This window comes from Nilaparvata lugens, chromosome 13 (genome assembly GCF_014356525.2).
Source record: "Nilaparvata lugens isolate BPH chromosome 13, ASM1435652v1, whole genome shotgun sequence".
Classification (NCBI taxonomy): domain Eukaryota; kingdom Metazoa; phylum Arthropoda; class Insecta; order Hemiptera; family Delphacidae; genus Nilaparvata; species Nilaparvata lugens.
The window spans coordinates 11,444,986-11,468,970 of record NC_052516.1 but is presented as its reverse complement, the minus strand read 5'-3'; the positions used below and the strand labels follow the sequence as shown (position 1 = coordinate 11,468,970).

Sequence of the window (23,985 nt, the reverse complement as noted above, 5' to 3'; positions counted from 1 at the left end):
TACTGAGTAAACACAGGGGTGCCCATCATTGTACCGGAGGAAGGGAGGGCTGATGAAGAAGCAGCCTACCACAAAGTCAAACGTGAGTCATCAACTATCTCTCCTCCTGCAATACATTTCAATAAAATAGAAAAATACTGAGTAAACACAGGGCACAAATTTCTCCCACAAAATTCTCGAAATTTGGTATCCATTTAGGTACTTAAAAACTGTATATTGAAAAATCACCCCCAATTTCCCTAGTTTTTTCCAAAAATCCCCCCCAAAATTCAGCCTCATGTCGCAACTTGCAACATCAAAACATGCTGTGTGCACCCCTGAGTAAACAATCATCGTGTGGTACACCATTTAAAGGCCTTTTTGGTCAAATGAGGGTTGAAGATGCATATGTCTCCGTTTTTCTAAAACAATAGGACTATTAATAAACTATAGACTGATATAGGGAGTTCCAAAATGGAAGTTATAGCTATAACATGAATATTTCAACTTTTTGGCTGTGGAAATGATGCGGAATGGAATGTTTCCGAAGCAAGCAGCTGAGACAGCAATACAGAGAATTTCATCACAACACCCAAAATTCTATGGAGCGGTGATTGCAGTCAAAATTTATGGCAAGTTTGGAGCAGCTTGCAATGGAATCCATTTTGTGTAGCTAATGAGGAGTTGGGTGAAATATTATAGTAACATTATCTGCTTATGTGGTTATATGGGTATGTATTCATGTCCAAGGGGTATTCACATCCAACTATTGAAAGAACAATTTTTCATCTGTTCGAAAAACTGTTTCCTGTCAACTACTTCAAGTTGAAATTATTGTTAGCAACTGTTCGGATGCATGTTATCTCGTTTCAATTCAATTATCAACATGAACGTTTGAAATAGCCTGTTTAAAAGAGAATATTTTCATAAGTTAAATTGTTGGTATGGTCTATAACAGTGGTCGCCAAACTGATGAGCCTGTGAGCTAGGATAGCATTTATAAATCTTCTAGCGAGCTGCCAAGGATATTAGAATAAAGAAAGTATCTTTTATCGCCTATAAAGATACATTAATTTCTAGTGTTGAAATCTACTTATCTCATAGCAATAAGTATAACAAAGTTGAAATGTACATTTCAATGAGAGCAGAGGAACTCTTTTTGGCGATCAAGTATTTTCTTGACTTTGTAGCCGCCATTCTGATGCAGTTGTCCTAAACATGTCCCTATATCGATTTTTTATTAATTTCATACTTAAAAAAGATGATTTGCACAAGTACGTAGAGCTGAGCATAGCTTTCAACCTCAATGCAACTTGAATAATAATGGATATTTTTCTTTGGGGACTTGAGGCCAAATATTTCCAGTTGTAGAAAGTGATCTGAGAGACAGATCATTTTAAAAATCCACAAATTCCATTTCAACTGAAGCCTGATCTCCTCCTGCAATACATTTCAATAAAATAGAAAAATACTGAGTAAACACAGGGGTGCCCATCCCCCCCAGGAAAATTGCCCTTCCTTCCTGCGGTCATTGTACCGGAGGAAGGGAGGGCTGATGAAGAAGCAGCCTACCACAAAGTCAAACGTGAGTCATCAACTATCTCTCCTCCTGCAATACATTTCAATAAAATAGAAAAATACTGAGTAAACACAGGGGTGCCCATCCCCCCCCCAGGAAAATTGCCCGTCCTTCCTGCGTCATTGTACCGGAGGGCTGATGAAGAAGCAGCCTACCACAAAGTCAAACGTGAATCATCAACCATCTCTATTCCTGCAATACATTTCAATAAAATAAAAAAATAATGAGTAAACACAGGGGTGCCCATCCCCCCAAAATGTCCATGTCACAAATTTCTCCCCCAAAATTCTCGAAATTTGGTATCCATTTAGGTACTTAAAAACTGTATATTGAAAAATCCCCCTCAATTTCCCTAGTTTTTTCCAAAAATCCCCCCCAAAACTCAGCCTCTTGTCGCAACTTGCAACATCAAAACATGCTGTGTGCACCCCTGAGTAAACAACCATCGTGTGGTACACCATTTAAAGGCCTTTTTGGTCAAATGAGGGTTGAAGATGCATATGTCTCCGTTTTTTTAAAACAATAAGACTATTAATAAACTATAGACTGATATAGGGAGTTCCAAAATGGAAGTTATCACTATAACATGAATGTTTCAACTTTTTGGCTGTGGAAATGATTCGGAATGGAATGTTTCCGAAGCAAGCAGCTGAGACAGCAATACAGAGAATTTCATCACAACACCCAAAATTCTATGGAGCGGTGATTGCAGTCAAAATTTATGGCAAGTTTGGAGCAGCTTGCAATGGAATCCATTTTGTGTAGCTAATGAGGAGTTGGGTGAAATATTATAGTAACATTATCTGCTTATGTGGTTATATGGGTATGTATTCATGTCCAAGGGGTATTCACATCCAACTATTGAAAGAACAATTTTTCATCTGTTCGAAAAACTGTTTCCTGTCAACTACTTCAAGTTGAAATTAATGTTAGCAACTGTTCGGATGCATGTTATCTCGTTTCAATTCAATTATCAACATGAACGTTTAAAAATAGCCTGTTTAAAAGAGAATATTTTCATAAGGTAAATTGTTGGTATGGTCTGTAACTTTGTTGATCTCTTTTGAAGGTGAGCAAAAATGAAGAACTTCCGATGCTGGTTTGCTTTCCCTGTGTAGAGATGCTCAAACTCTGTCACTCTTTCATTACACAAGTGAGGGAAATTGATAAAAGCTACAAAATCTTCGTCAATCGAATGAGATTGAGCTGCAAGTATTTCTCTGGTTTGTATTTATACAGAGAGTCCCACTCAAAGTGCAACAGCCAAAGATCATACATTCTACAAGAAATTTGCAACAAAAAGTGTTGAGTGGAATTTTCTTATATTAACCTTAGTTTCCAAGATCTATGGAATATTTTATATTTTTGAAAAACGACAATAACTAGAAAACTATTAGTCTAAATATAATTCTACGATTGATTAGATTGGAAAAGAGGAAGAAATTTCAAATGAGATTTATATAAATTGTTTCTTTGACGTTTTTGAACTTTTTATGAGTACATTCGTCAAGTCCAAAGCCAAATTTCATACAAGCTCATAAAAAGTTCAAAAACATCAAACGAAGGAAAAAATGATGTGAATATTATTGGAAATATCATCCTCTTATCCTTATAATTAGATTTTGATTGATAGTTTTCTAGTTATTGGAGTTTTACAAAAATTCAATGTCCAGACTTAATTTGTATCATGCATGTCCAGATGTCCTACCATTAGTGGCCAGCCTAATGTTAACATTTTCTGTGTATTTCAGGGTGACCACCAGTATAGTTAGATTCTATACAATGACAGAGTTCTAGGAACGCTTCAACCATGCGTTCCTTCTTCGGACTGCACAAGTTCCAAACGTTGCTCTATCAGTTCTGGCTTTCTGGTCTAAACAGTAGAGGACTGACTCCACTGATCACTGACATCACAGCTGAAGGGTCTTTCTCCTGTATTCCTTCTGATGATTGGTAAGATATGGTTTATTCATTAACAAAGTTTCTACTTTGAATTTTTTCTTCTGTTTCATCTTTGAAAAATTGTTGGTGATGAGCATTCATCAATGAGTTTTAAGAGAGAACTTCAAATAATCATGGTGTGATGGCTTATCATGGCTTATCAAGGTTAAGTGAGTTGTGAATGAGTTGATGTATTTTCAAAGAAATCACATTTTGGTTGATTGTTTTGCAGACTCGTGTGACGAGATAATATGGGGGCGGGTCGGCCACATGCTATACTAAAAGTAAATTCGTATGGCTTTTGTTGGTGGGGAGTCCTTTGCAAAAATGACTATCTTCCGAAGTTGGTTTGCTTTCCCTGTGTTGGTCATGCTATACTGACCGGCAGTCATAAAAATAAAAAAATACATTCCAAATGAACCACCACAAGAAGAGTAAGTGAACCCCATTCTTCATTCATCACGGCTATCTACAATCTTGAAATAACTAGCATAGTCTAGTTATACACACACATCGATTTTCTGTCGTCTTTTAATAAAAAGAGATAGAAGCCAATTTTTTCCTTCATTATATTATACATTTCTCAACAGATGCACTGTACGGTATCAACTTGGCGTTTTTCAACTCTATATGGATGAATCTGTATTGTTGTTGAACTAAATAAATATTCTATTCTTTTCTAGTTTTTCCTTTGTGTTAAGATATTTATTCAATTTGATCCATCAATTTTTCATTTATTTATAGCCACCGTTCATTTTGGAGTCAATCAGGCCCCCCTCCCGGGCAAACTCTGTGGGGGGCTTCTCTAATCCCCCCACCAACACTACTGAATCCAACCCCAGCAACACATCCCCCACCTCCTGCGAGGGAACTAGGAAGTGTATGTGGACAGTCGTGGACGAATAGAGTGGATGAATCACCCTGGCAAGTGTTTCTTTATTCTATTTTTTCTAATCATCAATTTTTCGTAAGAATACTTGTGGTGGTGTTGATAGAGCTACCCTTTCAGCCAACCTTTTCAACAATTTCACCCTTTCCCCCGCCTTTGGGGGAAGGTGACCTCACAAGGTCAAATGATGGGATACAACTTACAATTATTTTGTATACAGTTATATAATCATTTTGTTATACAATTATGATTTTTGATAATTACAATACAATTATTTATATACTGTATTACAATTTATTCCTTTCTCAAATTTCAAATAATTATTGGAAAAAAAAGTTATAGAAACAATTAAAATAGGATAACATTTCATGAAATTCCAAATTTATTGGAAAATTTGAAAAAAGGTAATAATTTTTCATTTACTGACCTAAAATGTTAAAATGTTATGAGTGAATAATAGTATGTGCCTACTATCTGTGTATCCGTACAATGTCATTCGGGCGCAATATGTCACCTGGTCATATGGGACATATATGAATCATTTATTTATCTCATATTGATCAGGATTTTAGAGTTTCAATTTAGAAAATGGTTGTCAATTCAGCTAATTCACGGAAACAATAAGTATTAGAACTGGAAAACCAGCCGGTAATCAGTTTATTGGAGGAATTCCATTCTATTAAATGCTTATAAATATGCTTTTTTTCTTCATGGCTATACCTACTATATGGTTGATCAGAAGAAGAATTTGATACGATTTCTCAACTGTTATGCTTTGATGTCTAAACACTTGTGAAAGCATTCATTGAATAAGTTAAGTAAATTAGTCATGAAATTATTGAAATTTTTGTTAGTTGAAAAATTATTACTCGAATTCCATTCAATTTTTGATTTAAATTGCTGAATGTTTTCTTTCTTTAAAATTCCTAACAAACTTATGCCTAGGTTTATTTTTCAAAGTTGATGGCAAAGATAAGAATAATGCCATATGATCTGATATACCTGAATCTAGTAAACATGTACGAGGACATTGACCATAGTTTGTAAGAATATTGTCAATGCAAGTGGATGTAGATTTTGTAACTCTAGTGGGTTCAGAGAAGTTGAGTTTCAACCCATATCTTTCAACTAGTTCAACAGATAGTTTTGAAAATATGTCCTCACGGTTTATATCTATATTAAAATCTGCTGTTATGAGAATTTTTTACTTTTTTCTTTTATCTGTCCAAAAGATTGGACAGTTTAATCAAAAACAGTTTCGTTTCATTGTTGCCTGGTCTTCTATAGATAGAGATTATGAGAGCATTAATTTCTTCTACTTCAATACAAGATACTTCAAAAATCACCTCCAAGTTGCGACAATAATCAAGATGCCAGGTGGGCAAAATTGTCACAGACAATAATGAAAACCAATGGCGTATTGGGAAGGCAATCTATTTGTAAGAAGCTGCAAACATCTACACAGGTATTCAGTTAATTAAATTCGAAAATTTCCGTAGTTCTACTATATGAATGATAAGTAGAAGATTTTTGATACGTTTTCTCTACTGTTATGCTTTGATGGTTAAGCACTTGTGGTTGCTATTCACATGATTCTTTTTTTAAATTGAATTTTGTTAATCATCTCTTTCAGAAAATGCAGAAGGCCACCCCAGTGGCTGAGGAGAGCCAGAAATATAGCTCTCCTGGGGGCGTCAGAACCAGTGCAGGTGCCAAAAGTGTAATGTAATGCAAACCAGCAGCTGGAGCCGCTCCCGGCCCCCAGCGTCGTTAACGCCTTCCACATCGGCGTCACCCACGGACGCTTGGCCCCCTGCTCCGGCCCGAAGAGGTCGAGGGAGCTTAAGAGGGGGTGAAAAAGTCGGGGCATCTGTCGCAGTAGATCAAGGGACAGAAGGTGATTGAGAGACTAGAGTAGGGGAATCACCCTCGCAAGTGTTCAATTTTCAATTTCAAATATCTTTCTAAAGGTCGTTTGCACAGTGCAAGTTTAAGCTTAAGTTTAAACCAAATCTGGATTTTTTTGGTTTTAACTAAAATTCTGATTGCACAGTAACAGTTTAAAGTCTGAAAATTAGAAGAAAGGTAATAATTTTTCATTTACTGACCTAAAATGTAAGAATGTTATGAGTAAATGATACTATAATACTATACTAATCTGTTTATCTGTACAATGTCATTAGGGCGTGATATGGTTGCCGATTCAGCAAATTCACCGTAATTCCAAGTATTTGACCTAGAAAACCAGTCATATCATGCATATCCAGATGTCCTACCATTAGTGGCCAGCCTAATATTAACATTTTCTGTGTATTTCAGGGTGATCACCAGTATAGTCAGTTTCTATACAATTACTGAGTTCTAGGAACGCTTCAACCATGCGTTCCTTCTACGGACTGCACATGTTCCAAATGTAGCTCATGCATTCCTTCTTCACACTGCGCATGTTCCAAACGTAGCTCTATCTGTTCTGGCTTTCTGTTCTAAACAGTAGAGGACTGACTCCACTGTCACTGACATCACAGCTGAAGGCTCCGTTCTCCTGTATGCCTTCTGATGATTGGTGAGATATGGTTTATTCATTAACAAAGTTTCTACTTTGAGTATTTCTTCTGTTTCATCTTTGAAAGTTTGTTGGTGATGAGCATCCATCAATGAGTTTTAAGAGAGAACTTCAAATAATCACGGCGTGATGGCTTATCATGACTTATCAAGGTGTGAATGAGTTTTCTAATGATAGCAATATACGTGTATGGGCCAATTATGCCTTAAAAACCAAAAACCAAATTCATAAATTTTGCTGCAAATGCAGGTGGTCAACCAAATGCAGAATTTAGAATGAAGCTGCATTTGAACTGCACAGACACTCTCACCTGTGACTGCCCATCTATTGAAAAAGTTAATGAAATTAAATATCTGGGTAGACGAATATTTGAGGTGGAGTTCACACATAACTTTCCTTTGCAATAAACTAAAATATGCAAACTATAAATTTTACAAAATTAACAACATTTTCAATTTGGAAAGTCTTAGGATGATATGCTATGCTTTTGTACAGTCAATATGGTTTAGTTGTATGGGGTGGAGCCTATGACACTCACCTTCTTAATTTATTTTTGATTCAAAAGTACATAATTAAGACAATTTTAAAAAAACCTAGGTTATATTCAAGTGAATCCCTCTTTGTTGAATTTCATGTAATGACAATAAGGCAACTTTATTTCAAGAGACTTATTAAAAAGTGAAAAACAAAGATACATTTACCAGAACTGATAAACTGTTTTATAACTTAAGACATGACACATCTTTGAAATATATTATGTACACGATTCAAAGTTGAGCTTTCTAAGAAGACAGATCATGTATATGAGCACTAGATTTATAAATATTTCACCTTTTGATTTTGATTTTGAGGTGGAGGAGTAGAAGGAGGAAGAGAGCTGTTAACAGAGAGGGTGTAGATACCCCTCCACAGAGATGCGCCCGAGTCCTTACAAATGTTTACGCTGTTAACAGAGAGGGTGTAGATACCCCTCCACAGAGATGCGCCCGAGTCCTTACAAATGTTAACGCTGTTAACAGAGAGGGTGTAGATACCCCTCCACAGAGATGCGCCCGAGTCCTTACAAATGTTTACGCTGTTAACAGAGAGGGTGTAGATACCCCTCCACAGAGATGCGCCCGAGTCCTTACAAATGTTAACGCTGTTAACAGAGAGGGTGTAGATACCCCTCCACAGAGATGCGCCCGAGTCCTTACCGAGTGAGTAATCTTCTTCTTCTTCTTCTTCTTCTTCTTCTTCTTCTTCTTCTCTTCTTCTTCTTCTTCTATTACACATAACACTGTTTCTTTCTCTTTTAATAGGTTCACACTATCACATCCTTGCGAAGCACGGGTTACCTGTTAGTTTCAACAATAATACAGAATGAGCACGAATTATTGAACAATTATTATTAGTTATTAGTGTAAATCATTTTTCTCTCTCTTTCAATTTCTTCTGTACCAATTGAGTTTGTTTATGTCGCAGAAACAACATCACAGGAAACAAAACAACAACTCAGTAGAGAGAGACACACATTTTTCTCTCTCTTTCAATTTCTTCTGTACGAATTGAGTTTGTTTATGTCGCAGAAACATCACAGGAAACAAAACAACAACTCAGTAGAGAGAGACACACATTTAGAGTAATGTGACTGGACAGCACACCTGGATGGGCGATCTGCATGCGCTCCATTTGCAGCACCACCACCAGGTGAGGAAGACGAACCCATCCAATCACCCCACTAGGGCCTAGAAGACTTCATCAACACCATAAGTGTTCTATCTCATCTATGTTAATGATCTTTTGAAATTAGAATTGAAAAATGGCAGGATTGTGTCATTTGCCGACGATACAGCAATAATCTTCAATAGTGCTGATTGGCGGAGCTTGTTTAGTAATGCAGAAAGTGATCTATTGACAGTAAAAAGATGGCTTGACATGAACACCATGAGTTTAAATATAAATAAAACATAATACATAACTTTTTCACCAAATTCAACAGGAAAACCAGAAAACCATTTCAAGCTGGAGACTGCATCCACTTTGCTCAAATCTTCAAATATGTAACTGCCCAGAAATAGAAAAAGTGAATAATACTAAATATCTTGGAGTAATAATTGATGAAAACTTGAAATGGCAGCCTCACATTTCTTTTCTGTGTAAAAAAACTAAAATATATTTCTTTTAAATTCCATAAATTAAACAAAATACTGAATTTAAATCCCTTAAAAACTGTTTATCATGCCATTGTTCAATCAGTTTTACAATATGGTTTAGTAATATGGGGTGCTGCATATGATGTGCACATGGAAAATCTCTTCATCATTCAGAAAAATATAATAAAGACCATCTTAAACAAACCAAGGTTATACCCAACAAATCTAATTTTCAAAGATTTTGATGTTTTTACCGTGAGACAACTCTATATCAAAGTCCTGTTAAAGTACCTAATGAAAAATAAAAGTATCTTCCCAAAGCTGAACAAGAACCTTTATCATTTCAGACCAGCTGTAATAGAGAAATACAAAGTTTATCCTACAAAACTTTCATTGATCAGAAGGCAGCTTATTTATACGAGCAGTAAACTGATCAATGAAATACCTTTTGATTTAAATTTAAAAATTAATAAAAAAACCATGAAAGAGTGGATTAAGAGGGAGTATTTCTTTTCCTTATCAGGCATAGCATTTTAAATAGTTATTCATTTTTGTTTTTTGATCTCTGTATTTTTTCTGCTCTTTGGAATGTTTTGTTTGATTTTTGCTGATTCTATTGTAATTGTTTATTTATCAGTTGAATTTAAACCTAAATTTTTAGAATTATTTTCGAAATATTTTTTTTTTCTTCGTTATTTTGCAACTCTCACCAGCGGGCAAAGAGTTTTTTCTTTTTGCTGGTGATGCCTAGTTTTAAAAATATTTTATTTAAGAGTAAAATCATATATTATTCTTATTTTATTTAGTTTTATAATATTTTGTTTACAAAATGAAATTATGTTTTATTGTTTTTATATTTTTAAAATTGGTCAAATTATGAAAATTTTGTAATATATGAATATAATTAATTTATGAATTGGCAATAAATAAATAAATAAATAAAAATAAGTATTTCATTGTTTTGTTATCCCACTATAATACTATCTATAAAATCACTTTACTTTTATGGCCTACTCATCTCATTTCTTATCTCACTTGAGAAATGCCTTTTCGAGTTCACATCGCCTATCTTTTGTGGTTCCTATACGTTTTCATGGGAGAATAGAGTGCCATTTACGATTGGCAAGCAAACGGGAGAAGTATTAGCCGGATGTATAACAGGCAGATGGGCTACAGAGATCGGTAAACCAAACCTAAATTCTGTAGCAAGCAGTGGAAAGGAGAGAAAATCACTCAAATCACCAATTGAACCATACGGTTCAAGAAAGAATGTAGCCTACAGTGTTGAATTGTGTTTCACTATGTTGTATTGTAGGCCTATTGGGTTTTATTAAATAACTATTATATTGTGCTCCTACTTACTTTACTTTATCCGGCTCTACAGTCCTGGGTGGACTTTGGCCTCCTCAATATAGCGCCTCCATTCGTCTCTATCCTGAGCACTCCGTCGCCAGTTTGCCACGCCCAGCAACCGGAGGTCTCCGATCACGTCGTTCAGCCATCTTGTCCGTGGTCGACCTCTCTTTCTCGTCCCAAGCATTCTTTTTTCCAGGAGTCTTGATGGTACCCTCTCGTCACTCATTCTGGCTAAATGTCCAAGCCATTCAATCCTTCTGGCCTTTATGAAACGCACCATATTTCCTGCTCCAATGGCCTGGTCTATCTCAACATTGAATCTGGCTCTCCACACTCCTCCGTCACATGGTCCCCAGATTCTTCTGTACATTTTTCTTTCAAATGACCTTAATGCTTTTTCATCTTTGTTCAAGATAGTCCATGTTTCGGCCCCATAGGTTACAACTGGTCTCACTAGCGTCATGAACATTTTCACCTTTGTTCTCTGGATATGAGCCTGCTTTTAAATATTTTTTGATTAGCAAAGTATGCTCTGTTGCCCATCATTATCCGATTGTGTATTTCTTGACTGGTCTTATTGTCTGCTGTCAGGGTTACCCCAAGGTATTTGAACTCTCTGACGCCTTCTATAACACAGTCATCGGCTATTTCCAGATTACATACTTGCCTTCTTGCTTGATTTACAGACATTCTCATATATTTAGTTTTATTTATGTTCACTTCAAGACCCACCTCTCTTGCCTCTTCCCTCATTTTGCTAAAAATTTCTTTGAGGCTATTTTGATTTCTTGAGACTAGGACAACATCATCTGCATAAGCTAATACTTGGTTTGTTCTGTTGATTATAGTTCCGCTTGTGCCGAGTTTCTGGAGCACCATCTCTAGAACCAAATTGAATAGTGTTGCAGAGAGAGCATCGCCTTGTCTAACACCAGTAGTAACACTGAACATTCGGCTAGTTTTGTTACCTATCTTAACTTGAGCGGTTGTGCTGGACATTGTTAGCTTTATGAGACTTATCAATTTTCTCGGTATTCCATTTGCATTATTGTGCTCCTACATTCACCGTAATTGTGGGCTGACTCGTAAGTAAACCATTTCAAATTATCTCTCAACAACCTCAGAATGCCAGTCGTGGCGGAAACCTTCAACCTTATGGCAACTATATGACACAAAGGAGAGAGACCTAATAGCAGACATTACAATTGCTATGCGTTCAAGGACGAAGAAAGAATCTGGTTCGAATATGATGACGAACGTGTGACCAAGGTCACAGATGACAAGGTTGCTTCATTCTCCCTGCTATTGTGTTAGCATTCGATTGTGCAAATTGGAATTGATAGAATTTGAATTTGTTTTCAGTCATGCCAAAATCAAAATCAGAAAGAGACAAGGGCGTGTTGCTGGAGAGGGTCAGCTGTGAGGGAGTGCAGGAGGCCATGAGCCTGGCGCACCTCCCCAAGGCGGCCCGCCTCAAGGCCAATCGATCATTTTTAGTCCCGAGGAATCAGCTGGGTATCAGCTTTGCACCTTCACCTCCGCCGACGCCTTAGAAAACGTGACCCAAAATGTATTGTATTATATGTTTTGTATATTGAAGGCTACAGAGAAGCTTTAAAGTGATAAGACTGGATTGTAATAGATCCATATGTGCACAATTATATGTATTGTATTATATGTTTTGTATATTGAAGACTACAGAGTAGCTTTAATCTGATAAGAATGTATTGTGATTATATTTTGTATATCACAGTTTCAATGTGCTTTCTCTGCTCTCTCAACCAATGAACTAAATGTTTTTCTATTTTTTACAGGAGGACCGAGAACCTTGAGGATGAAAAAATATATTTAATATATCCTATCAGAATATATTGATCCTGAATATCACGTTTTCAAGGTGCTTTCTCTCTCTCTCACAAGACCGTGGACCTCGCTCCACGGATCACCCGCAGGCCACGCCCCCCCACAACCTCCACAGGAGGAGTCAGCCCCAATGGTGGAGCATATTACCGGTGGTGGAGCGAATTGTAAGTGAAATCCACTAACCACACTTCCACACAAATTAAACTTCCCCATTATCATAATTCGTAACAACATTTCAGCTTTGTCATTTCAGCTTCATTTTGCTCCAGACAATCATCTCAAGTGGAAGTGTTTGTGCCATATTGTGAACTGTGCTAACAAAATTTGGAATAATTGATATTCTATCAATAGTTATCATTTTATAGTTATTAAATAACTATTTTAAGAAGTTCTTTTTTTAGGAGAACCAATACTTTCATAGCAAAATCAAACACTTGTAGTATAAAAATTTCTGCTTGCTGGTTAAACTCTGTCTAACATTATTACACTACAAGCATCTGAATCTGCTATATTTCATTGTTTTATTAAAAACTTTGATTATTTATTTTGAATACACTCAAAAGAAAGCTAAGAGAACCGGTGGTTGCTTTTATCAATTATTTGCATAAGCTCGCTGAAAGTTGTGTTCTTGATCGACTAATAAAAAGTTTTTAGATTAAAAGTGTACTATATACTTGAAAATTGACAATTTCTTAGTCTTTTTATTTGATACTTGAAAACTTTGAACGTTGATTATTGATTATTCATTTAAAATCCTCTTAAAATTTGATCCTCTCAAATGTAATCCTCTTTAAATGGATTCCTTTTAAATCACCTTTTAAATCCTCGTGTACAAAACTGAAACTTTTAGCTTGAAAGTTTTTCCAATATAGAATTCTATTATTTTATAGATTATTGATTCTAAATTCTCTTAAAATGTTTTAGTTTAAAAAACTGTGAATAAAATCTCTGAACCAATTCAATTTCTACACCGAATCATCAATCTGAAACAAAGCGTTCATCACTGACCCATGGGTTAAGTGAAGAGACCCCAGTCACACATGATACAGTATCAACACAATATGATACAGTATCATCTCAACTTGATACACAATATCATAAAGTGATACAAAACTTCCAAACTTGTAATAAAATCTGAAAACAATTTCAATGTCTACTTCAAATCATCAATCTGAAAACAAAGCGTTCATCACTGACCCATGGGTTAAGTGAAGAGACCCTAGTCACACATGATACAGTATAAACACAATATGATACAGTATCATCTCAACTTGATACACAACATCATAAAGTGATACAAAACTTCCAAACTTGTAATAAAATCTGAAAATAATTCCAAAGTCTACTTCAAATCAACAATCTGGAGCCAAAGCGCTCATCACCGACTCAAGGGTGAAAAGGTCCAGAATACCTCACACTGGTTGAGATCCATATTTTACAATTCATGTTGAAAGGTCATCAAAAGACCACTGTTTCTATATAGGATTGGGCTGTCACTGACATTATCATTTACCAGTTCTTGAATATTATATTTTCACTATTTTCAAAATTTATCAAGTTCAACTATGAATATGAATGTTGTAATATTGTTTTACTGTACATGACTATGGCCAAAGCTTTCTGTTGTTTAGCCTGTGTTAAATAATTGAATGAATCGAATTGAATGACGAAATAATTACTGAAATTAGAGTTGTTTTGAATTGAATTTGAATTGAATTGAATTTATTGCAAAAAATTACAAATACATATTTGTACAATATAAATTACAAGAGTATACAATACAAATAGACATTGATTTTAACTCGAGTATAACAATATTATCAATGTAATATTTGGCACTGCCAACATAAGAAACATTGTGTGTTGGCAGTGAGTTGCAGTTCACTTATTCTGCTTCAAGTACTTTATATACAATTCAAATTTTATAATGTTGAAAAGAGTATTACACTAATTTACAAAAATTTCAAAAGCTTGGAAAAAACAAAACTTAAGAATACTACATATTATATGATAAAGTGATATCCGATTAATTATTGTTTCGTCTTGATAGCCTCAAGATTGACAGGTTATGAGGTTATCATATGCATTCATTACAAGGGTTACCGAAATGTGGAGAATTCTTCTACTTTTCAACTTCAAAATTATGTTTATCCTTCAAACCAAGATATTGGTTTGTGATACACCAAAAATATACTAACAAAATAAACAAACCAGCTTTTTCAAAGATATACTGTATTGAATCATGTTTTATAAAGCTGTAAAGGAAAGTTATCTATATCAACTTTATTGGAAAATGTTAATATTAAAGTCTGCTTGATTCAATTCAGGGAGAGAAGGAAGTTCTGTTGCACTTAAGGAATACATCTACTTCACAGTGAATGTAGCAAGTGAAATTAAGATCTATTTTTATGATTTTCAAACTAGAGTCTAGAACTCTAGTTCAAGATCTAGAAGGATGGAACATTCAAGTGTTAAATCATAGGTTAACAAATTATGTATCACTTTGAGACTGTCTCACCATCTTCAAGGCCGCTACTCAATACATTTATTCGGTAGATTAAGTTACTATTTCAGATATCGGTGAATTGATAGCTTGAACACATTTTTCGTCTGGAGATTCTGTTTTCAATCAGCACAATTGAATAGAAACTCAATTCAATCAGTTGAGTGGTTGAGACGTGACGATGCGTCGTTTCTGTATTGTGCCTGTCCCGGTAATATGATATCATAGATTATCATTATATAAATATATAAAGCCACATAACCAATGCTGATACTGTCACTCATATAACACAAAAATGAAAATGTCCTCACACTTGGCAGTTATTATTCTAGTGTTTTGAGATGAATGATTACTGAATTTGCTTGTTTTTTGTTGTTGTAGCTCAACTGAACAGGCCGATGGCACCACGGCCTCCGGTAATAATGGCGGAGGTGAGCCACCCCACCTGGTAAGTACCTTGCACATTCTCACTTCATTTCAACTTATTGCTAGCTACTTAGATTCATCATAACAGATTTTCATAACAATTTCAAACATAAAATTCCATATTTGGATTGTTTTCATATGATACAATTACAATTCGATACAATTTTTGGCAGATGAATATTACTGAGATAGCATTGCATCTATTCAAATGCTACTTAACTAATGATAATTAAATCCGTATTCAACGAAAATCCGAATAAAATGCTGTAAATCTGATCACCCCAAAGACTTCTGCAAAAACATAAATTCTATATTGTCACAAAGGGAATTTTGTGAAGAATGGAGAACCATCATCCAGTATAAAATTTAATCGTATCCCGATAATGATACTCTTATCTTTCTACACAGTCGTTTCTTGAATGTTTTTGTGTAAACCCATCTAAATGTCTTTCTATTACTTCAGTAGTGCTTCGATTCTCACAGCAGCATGGCGCCTCGTCTCGGTCTACTTGATCGGTTTTCATCTGTCTCTGAAGTGCGTTCCCGTAAAATGAAGAATAGGGAGGAGGGTGTGTTGTTCCGTAGTTTGAAGGTGCAACATTGGAACATATCGGTGGAGGAGCGGCGCGGCGCTTTGTGCCGTATATCTACTGAAGCGTAGTGGGCGATTCCCGATTCCCATAGAAATTATGGGTGGGGTGGTGGTTGCTCTTTTGAACCGGTCCGACTCGTCCGTGTTACTCTTTGCCCCTTGTCGGCTAGCTGATGCGATGCTTAGGGCTCGTATATTGTGGCTCATACAGGATCACTCTATGTTGAAAGTTTTGGTTTCGGCTCCAGTGTTTCATTTTCAATTCAATCCATTTTGTCGTACCCCACTCTCTTATATGTTTTTTTCATCTGAAGCAAAACATATAATTTTCATTAGTATTTTTTTGTATTGTTAGATGGTTCAATGTTTTGTAATAATATTATGTTGTGCGGAATAAATTATTTTTTGAATTGAAAAAAATGAAAAAAATTATTCCGATGCTGTTTTGTATGTCATTTTTCATTTGAATAGACATTTGTGCAACTTACACAAAGACAGACACAAAGATAGACATTGCACTATCGACACCGTTGCTTGAGGTAGTGTCGGAGTATTCCGGAATTAGATATTTAGATATTCTTTCTGTTCCGCGGTCAACGTATTTCCACCTGACGGCTCGTCGGATTCTTCCCTGTCATTCCTGTATCCAGAAGCAGTATCCCCGGTCCCAACCGAGAACAAGGACTAGCTACTAGCTGACCTAGAGGACGATGCGGCAACATCGGAGGTCAATGAGGTTGTTCCGACGGACGGTCACCGGCAGTGTACTTTCTGCGCGTCGTCATCCTTTTCATCTTCAACTACTTCTTCACCGCCCGCGTTTCCTATCCTTTCTCTTCCACCCTACCAGCAGCCCGTGTTCCAGAGGTTATTCCCCCTGTACCGTTTCAGGTGATACATGAGGTGCTGACTAACTATAGAATTATTCCGGAAGAGGACATAGAATGAGCATCGTCTGTCATGGGAACAGTCACGGAGGTTACCGCGATGAATGTAGAGTTATCATCGTCCGCATCGGCTTTTCCGTCAGCGATGCCATTTTGGATAAGATTCATCATTTCTCTCAACATCATAACTCACAGTTAGCAGTTATTTTGGTGTTTCGAGATGAATCATCACTGATTTTTCTTCTTTTTTGTGCTTTAGCACAACTGGAGAGACCAAGAGGCCCCTCCCCGTACCTCAAGCAATCATGCCGGATTAGTCGTCCACATTCCGGCCACTTTTGTTAATAACTACAAGACTGTAAGACGCTTCTTGTAGCTCAACTGAACAGGCCGATGGCACCACGGCCTCCGGTAATAATGGCGGAGGTGAGCCACCCCACCTGGTAAGTACCTTGCACATTCTCACTTCATTTCAACTTATTGCTAGCTACTTAGATTTTAAGTTGATTTTCCATAGAAATTTCAAACATAAATTTCTATATTTGGATTGTTTTTATATGATAAATTACAATTCGATACAATTTTTGACAGATGGATATTCAAATCAAATCAAATAAAATCGTTTTTTATTTTGACAAAAAAAACACAACTCAGTGAAATAAAGATATAAACTTCTATACAGTTAGTTCCTGTCAAAATAAAAATACTACTTGCTAAATTATTTACAATTTGTGTATTACTGAGATAGCATTGCATCTATCCAAATGCTTATTAATTAATGATAATTATTTCCGTATTCAACGAAAATCCAAATAAAATGCTGTAAATCTGATCACCCCAAAGACTTCTTCCACTGCAAATATTGATGATAGGGTGGAGAGATACGGAAATATGTTGGACACTTGTAATGGTAAAGATTGTTTTGGAAATGTTTTTATTCTTGTGAAAATTTGAATTTTGATCTTCAACCTTCTTCAACCTCAAAATTGTTCCAGCAATCAGTTTTCATAACTCATTTTCATTAACTGCATTGGTTAATGCTAAAAGGACTAGCAAATAACGGCGGTCAGACAAACTTATCTTTTCCTGGTCAAAAACTACACAACATATCAAGGAAATTTGTAATATACAGTGTATAGGCCTAGGCCAATATATGTAATGTAGGCATTTCAGTCACATAAACTTCATGTGTATGGTGTATCTCCCCTCCCATACGCTACAGAAATGAATTATAATTAATTCCTCCCTCCAAATTGAATTCAAAAACTACCTGATACAATAGGAAATTTTGTAGCATGGAGAAGAGAAGATACGGTATCTCATATGGTATGTTATATGGTATGTCCTAGTGGAGAAGAGAAGATACGGTATCTCATATGGTATGTTATATGGTATGTCCTAGTGGAGAAGAGAAGATACGGTATCTCATATGGTATGTTATATGGTATGTCCTAGTATTTTATTTTAGTGAAGCTGTGTGACGCTGCTAGTCTCTCACTGTGCGGTTCTTACAAAACAGTAATATTAGACAGTTGTCGACAGTGATCGGCTTCAGATAACACAAAATCGGCTTCGAATTTGTAACATAACCGCCCTATACCATGGAACATGCTATGTTTTCTCCGTGATAAAATATAATATTCAATATGATCACAAAAGCTAACATTGTCAACTGATTTTGTTTTTAAGGCGACGCCACGTTAGGGGAAGTGATATCCTGTTAGGGGTGCTGGACCCAACTGGTCATCAACAGTAAGTACTCATTTATTCATTCTTTTATTTATCTTTGAAAACTAACATTGTCAACTGATTTTTTGTTTTAAAGGCGACGCCATGAACGTGGCAGTGACATCCTGCTACGGGTGCTACACCCAACTGGTCACCAACAGTAAGTACACATTTATTCATTCATTTCTTTATCAATTCATTCACAGATACACACATAATCAAAACAATGATTTGGAGGTGCGCCATCCCATGTGGTAAGTACCTTGCACATTCTCACTTGAATGTTTATAATTAAAATGACAAGCAAGAGCAAAAGGAAGTTATGCTGCATTCTAGGATGCGAAAATTGTGAAAAACTTTACAGGTAATGTAGCAAGTGAAATCAACAGATTTTTATGATTTTCCTGATTGATTTTATGATTTTTTATCCCAAGCAGCAAAATAATCAGTTTAAAGTACTTTGAAATGTAATTTTAAATCACTTCCAAGCACTTTTAAATGATTGTACAATGATTTACAATGCTTTAAGTGGGCAAAATTGTGATTTATAAACTACTTGAAAATCATTTGAAATCACTTTCAAATGATTGAATAAGTTCTTCAGAATCATTTAGAATCATCGATTTATGTACTTTTCAAATCACTTCAAAGCATTTCATGATTATACAATCAAGCATTAAATGATTGTACAATGATTTACAATGCTTTAAGTGGGCAAAATTGTGATTTATAAACTACTTTCAAATGATTGAATAAGATTGATATTTAATAATATGATTAAAGAGCAAGATACTCTGAATGTTAAAACTTCTGTAGAAGTTACTCTGTAGTTTGAGTTGGTACTTGTAGTAAATGTTCAGATTTGATGAAATCGTTTCAATTTAAGCTACTAATAGCTTTCAATAAGTTAATTATTTGTTTTAATAATCTAATTTTATGATTTTCGAGTTTAGAACTGTAAATCAAGTTCTAGAAGAATGGCACATTTAGGTGTTAAATCATAGAATGTTAGTCTGTAGATAGAGGAGTGAAAACTGAAAAGTTGAATGATTGGATGAATTCTATAAATGAATGAAGGAATTTGTTTCTGTTTCAGATAGAAGGCCTAATACTGAGGTCGCAGGTAGTGCCCCGTAGTCACCCCCCCCCATCACTACGCCTTACGAAATAACTGAGTGCGACCACACGGTAACAAAAACATTATAATCATGTCAAAAATAATGTATTTCTCATTTTTACTACCCTTGCAGAGTGGTGCCAAGAAGGCCCCCCCACCCATACGGCCTTCGGAGTAACACACAGTCCGCCAGGAAGATAACAAAAACTTTTTGTCGTTTTGACGAAAACGAAGTTTGTAGTGTAAGAGTCCGGCAAGAAGGTGACAAAAATATTGTCATTTAGTCGAAAAAAATAATGTATTTCTCAGTTTTAAATAAGTACCTGTTGCTTATTGCTGGTTGCTAGTTGGTATGATGAAGTCCACGTTTATCTATTAATGTATTTATTTCTCCATTCATCTATTTATTGATTCTTTTTCTATTGATGTATTTGCTAGTTGCTAGTTGCTAGTTTTTATTCATCCATTTATTGATTCTATTTCTATTTTTTCTATTGATGTATTTGCTGGTTGCTATGATGAGGTCCACGTTTATCTATTAATTTATTAATGTATTTATTTTTCTATTGATGTATTTATTTGCAAACTCCAGCAAGAGGCCGAAGCAAGTCATCTGCCAGCGGATGACAGGGACAAACAGCCCATGAACAGTTATCATTTACTCATTTATTTATATTTTCATTCACAAACAGTCATACAAATAATGAAAATAAGTCAAGTGATTTTATGTAATGGCCAATCAACCCCCATAGCAACCAGCAAATACATTGGGAAAATATATTATATTGAAAAATGCTAAGGTCAGAGAAGATATATCATTTAATAAGGTATGTTTAAATCATATGAAAAAAATCTGGTGTGGTACACTCACACAACTTTCCTTGCTCATATTTGAAACTACGATCAGACTTCTGTATATGTGTATTATATAATTGTTTTCAAAGTACTTTTTCTTTGTGTGAATTGTGAAATTCGATGATTTTTTTAGTCGTCATTTTTTAAAGTCGTCAAAACAGCTGTTCTACAGATGAAAAATCTCGACTATGTGTTCTTTTTATGAACTGCGCTACCTACCTACCTCATGCACGAGAAGGAGGTTACTAAGTCCATTTCCCAAGGATGGGGTGGACCCCCCATTGATTTTCCAGAAAGGAAACTCATGCCAGTTGATAGAGCTGATAAATAACTAAACAGGGTATGAATTTTAAAAAAATCGGTCAAGTTATTTTTGAGAAAATCGTGACAAACATGGTTTTATAGTAATTATCCGCCATTTTTCTCAAGAATATTACGGAGCTCCTGCAATTTTCCCAGGAAAAAAACTCATGTCAATTGATAGGGCTTATGAATAGCTATCCATGGTTTAAATTTAAAGAAAATCATTGAAGCCGTTTTCGAGAAAACCGTGAAAAACCTGGTTTTTTAGTCATTATCCGCCATTTTTCTCAAGAATATTACGGAGCTCATGGAATTTTCCCAAAAATGAGACTTAAGCCAGTTGATAGGGCTTATAAATAGCTATCCATGGTATAAATTTGAAGGGAATCGTTAAAGCCGTTTTCGAGAAAACCGTGAAAAACATGGATTTTTAGTCATTATCCGCCATTTTTCTCAAGAATATTACGGAGCTCCTGAAATTTTCCCAGAAATGAGACTCATGTCAGTTGATAGGGCTTATAAATAGCTATCCATGGTAAAAATTTGAAGAAAATCGTTAGAGCCGTTTTCGAGAAAAACGTGAAAAACATGGTTTTTTAGTAATTATCCGCCATCTTGAATTGGATTTTATTGAATTTCTTATTGTCGGATCCTCATGGTATAAGGACCTTAAGTTTAAAATTTCAAGTCAATCGGTTAATTAGGAATGGATTAGGAATGGAGTTATCGTGTTCACAGACATACACACATACATACACACACAGACCAACACCCGCAAATCATTTTTTTGGACTCAGGGGACCTTGAAACGTATGAAAAACATGAAATTAGGGTACCTTAATTTTTTTTGGAAAGCAATACTTTCCTTACCTATGGTAAAAGGGCAAGGAAAGTAATAAAAAGGGAAAATATATTATATTGAAAAATGCTAAGGTCAGAGAAGATATATCATTTAATAAGGTATGTTCAAATCATATGAAAATAAGCCTATGCTCATATTATCTAGTATAAACTTGTTTATTTTCTACATTTTGACTTGAAAATGACTGATGTCGAAACTAGTCATTAAAATATTTCAAAGTTTTTAATAAAGGGTGCTTCAAGTTGTTATATTGTTTTTACTTTCCTTGCCCTACTACCATAGGTAAGGAAAGTATTGCTTTCCAAATAAAATTAAGGTACCCAAATTTCAAGTTTTCTATACGTTCCAAGGTCCCCTGAGTCCAAAAACATGATTTTTGGGTGTTGGTCTGTGTGTGTGTGTGTGTATGTGTGTGTGTATGTGTGTATGTGTGTATGTCTGTGAACACGATAACTCCATTCCTAATTAACCGATTGACTTGAAATTTTAAACTTAAGGTCCTTATACAATGAGGACCCGACAATAAGAAATTCAATAAAATTCAATTCAAGATGGCGGAAAAAATGGCGGATAATTACTAAAAAACCATGTTTTTCACGATTTTCTCAAAAACGGCTCTAACGATTTTCTTCAAATTTATACCATGGATAGCTATTTATAAGCCCTATCAACTGACATGAGTCTCATTTCTGGGAAAATTGCAGGAGCTGCGTAATATTCTCGAGAAAAATGGCGGATAATTACTAAAAAACCATGTTTTTCACGGTTTTCTCGAAAACGGCTCTAACGATTTTCTTCAAATTTATACCATGGATAGCTATTTATAAGCCCTATCAACTGACATGAGTCTCATTTCTAGGAAAATTGCAGGAGCTGCGTAATATTCTCGAGAAAAATGGCGGATAATTACTAAAAAACCATGTTTTTCACGGTTTTCTCGAAAACGGCTCTAACGATTTCCTTCAAATTTATACCATGGATAGCTATTTATAAGCCCTATCAACTGACATGAGTCTCATTTCTAGGAAAATTGCAGGAGCTGCGTAATATTCTCGAGAAAAATGGCGGATAATTACTGAAAAACCATGTTTTTCACGATTTTCTCAAAAATTACTTGACTGATTTATTTCAAATTCATACTCTGTATAGTTATTTGTCAGCTCCATCAACTGGCATGAGTCTCCTTTTTGGGAAACTAATGGGGGGTTCACCACATCCTTGAGAAATGGACTTTGTAACCTCCTTCTCGTGCATGAGGTAGGTAGGTAGAGCAGTCTATAAAAAAAACACATAGTCGAGACATTTCATCTGTAGAACAGCTGTTTTGACGACTTTTAAAAAATCATCGGATTTCACAATTTACACAAAGGAAAAAGTACTCTGAAAAAAATTTATTATATACACACATATACAGTAGTCTGATCGTAGTTTCATTTAATTATGTTGCCGCCAATCGTCATTATGTTATTTCTCTAAATTATTGTCGTTTAAGAATGAGGCTCCCAGTTCAATGAGCAAGGAAAGTTGTGTGAGTGTACCACACCAGATTTTTGTTTTATAATGTTCAAGAATTTATTTTGAAATGTTGAAACGTTTCTTGTTTAAAAAGATTTATACTTTAGTTAAAAATGCTAATATGATGAATTTTTACTGCTTATTAAGAGGTCTTTCGTTTTCCCTGTTTCTTAGTTTTTTGTTTTATAATGTTAGAGAATTTATTTTAAAATGTTGAAACGTTTCTGGTTTTAAAATATTTATACTGTAGTTTAAGTGCTAAAGTGATGAATTTTAACTGCTTATAATCAAGAGGTCTTTCATTTTTCTATGTTTCTTAGTTTTTTGTTCTATAATGTTCAAGAATTTATCTTAAAATGTTGAAACGTTTCTGGTTTAAAAATATTTATACTGTAGTTTAAGTGCCAAAGATATGAATTTTAACTGCTCATAATCAAGAGGTCTTTCGTTTTTCTCTGTTTCTTAGTTTTTTGTTTTATAATGATTAAGAATTAATTCTGAAACATGTATGAATGATTTTGTTTAAATATGTTGATACTGTACTGTGCAATCCACGATGGGTATGACAGTCAATGACCATAGATTCGAGATTTATAGATTTTTCTATACCATTCAAAAACGTCAACTGGAAAACCGTTAGTAAAAATCTAATTATAATCCGCTTATAACAGCTGAACACCTCAGATTTTACAGTACATGAAATTCACAAAAAGGAATGTCTAGTTAAATTTTCTTATCAACCTTAGTTTTCGAGATTTATACATTTTTCTATACCATTCAAAAACGTCAATAACTGGAAAACTTTGAGTCAAAATCTAATTATAAGGATTTGGTTGGAAAGCAGTGGAAATTTCCAATAAGATTCATATAATTTGTTCATTTGTTTGACGTT

At 35.1% G+C, this 23,985-nt stretch overlaps 1 protein-coding gene across 2 annotated transcripts in view; it reads left to right on the top strand.

Moving 5' to 3' along the window:
• LOC120354019 overlaps positions 1-23,985 on the top strand; it is a 41,421-nt gene that overhangs the window by 13,000 nt on the left and 4,436 nt on the right. Inside the window, exons 1-4 of one of the 2 annotated variants that reach the window (XM_039439830.1) lie at positions 1,688-1,726; positions 3,310-3,511; positions 15,190-15,256; positions 16,973-17,156. In XM_039439830.1, coding sequence (XP_039295764.1) covers positions 3,369-3,511; positions 15,190-15,256; positions 16,973-17,089 — 327 coding nt within the window. In that variant the 5' untranslated portion in view covers positions 1,688-1,726; positions 3,310-3,368 and the 3' untranslated portion in view covers positions 17,090-17,156. Of the gene's footprint in view, positions 1-1,687; positions 1,727-3,309; positions 3,512-15,189; positions 15,257-16,972; positions 17,157-23,985 lie in introns of those variants that run through there. The other variant, XM_039439829.1, reaches the window with a different exon arrangement.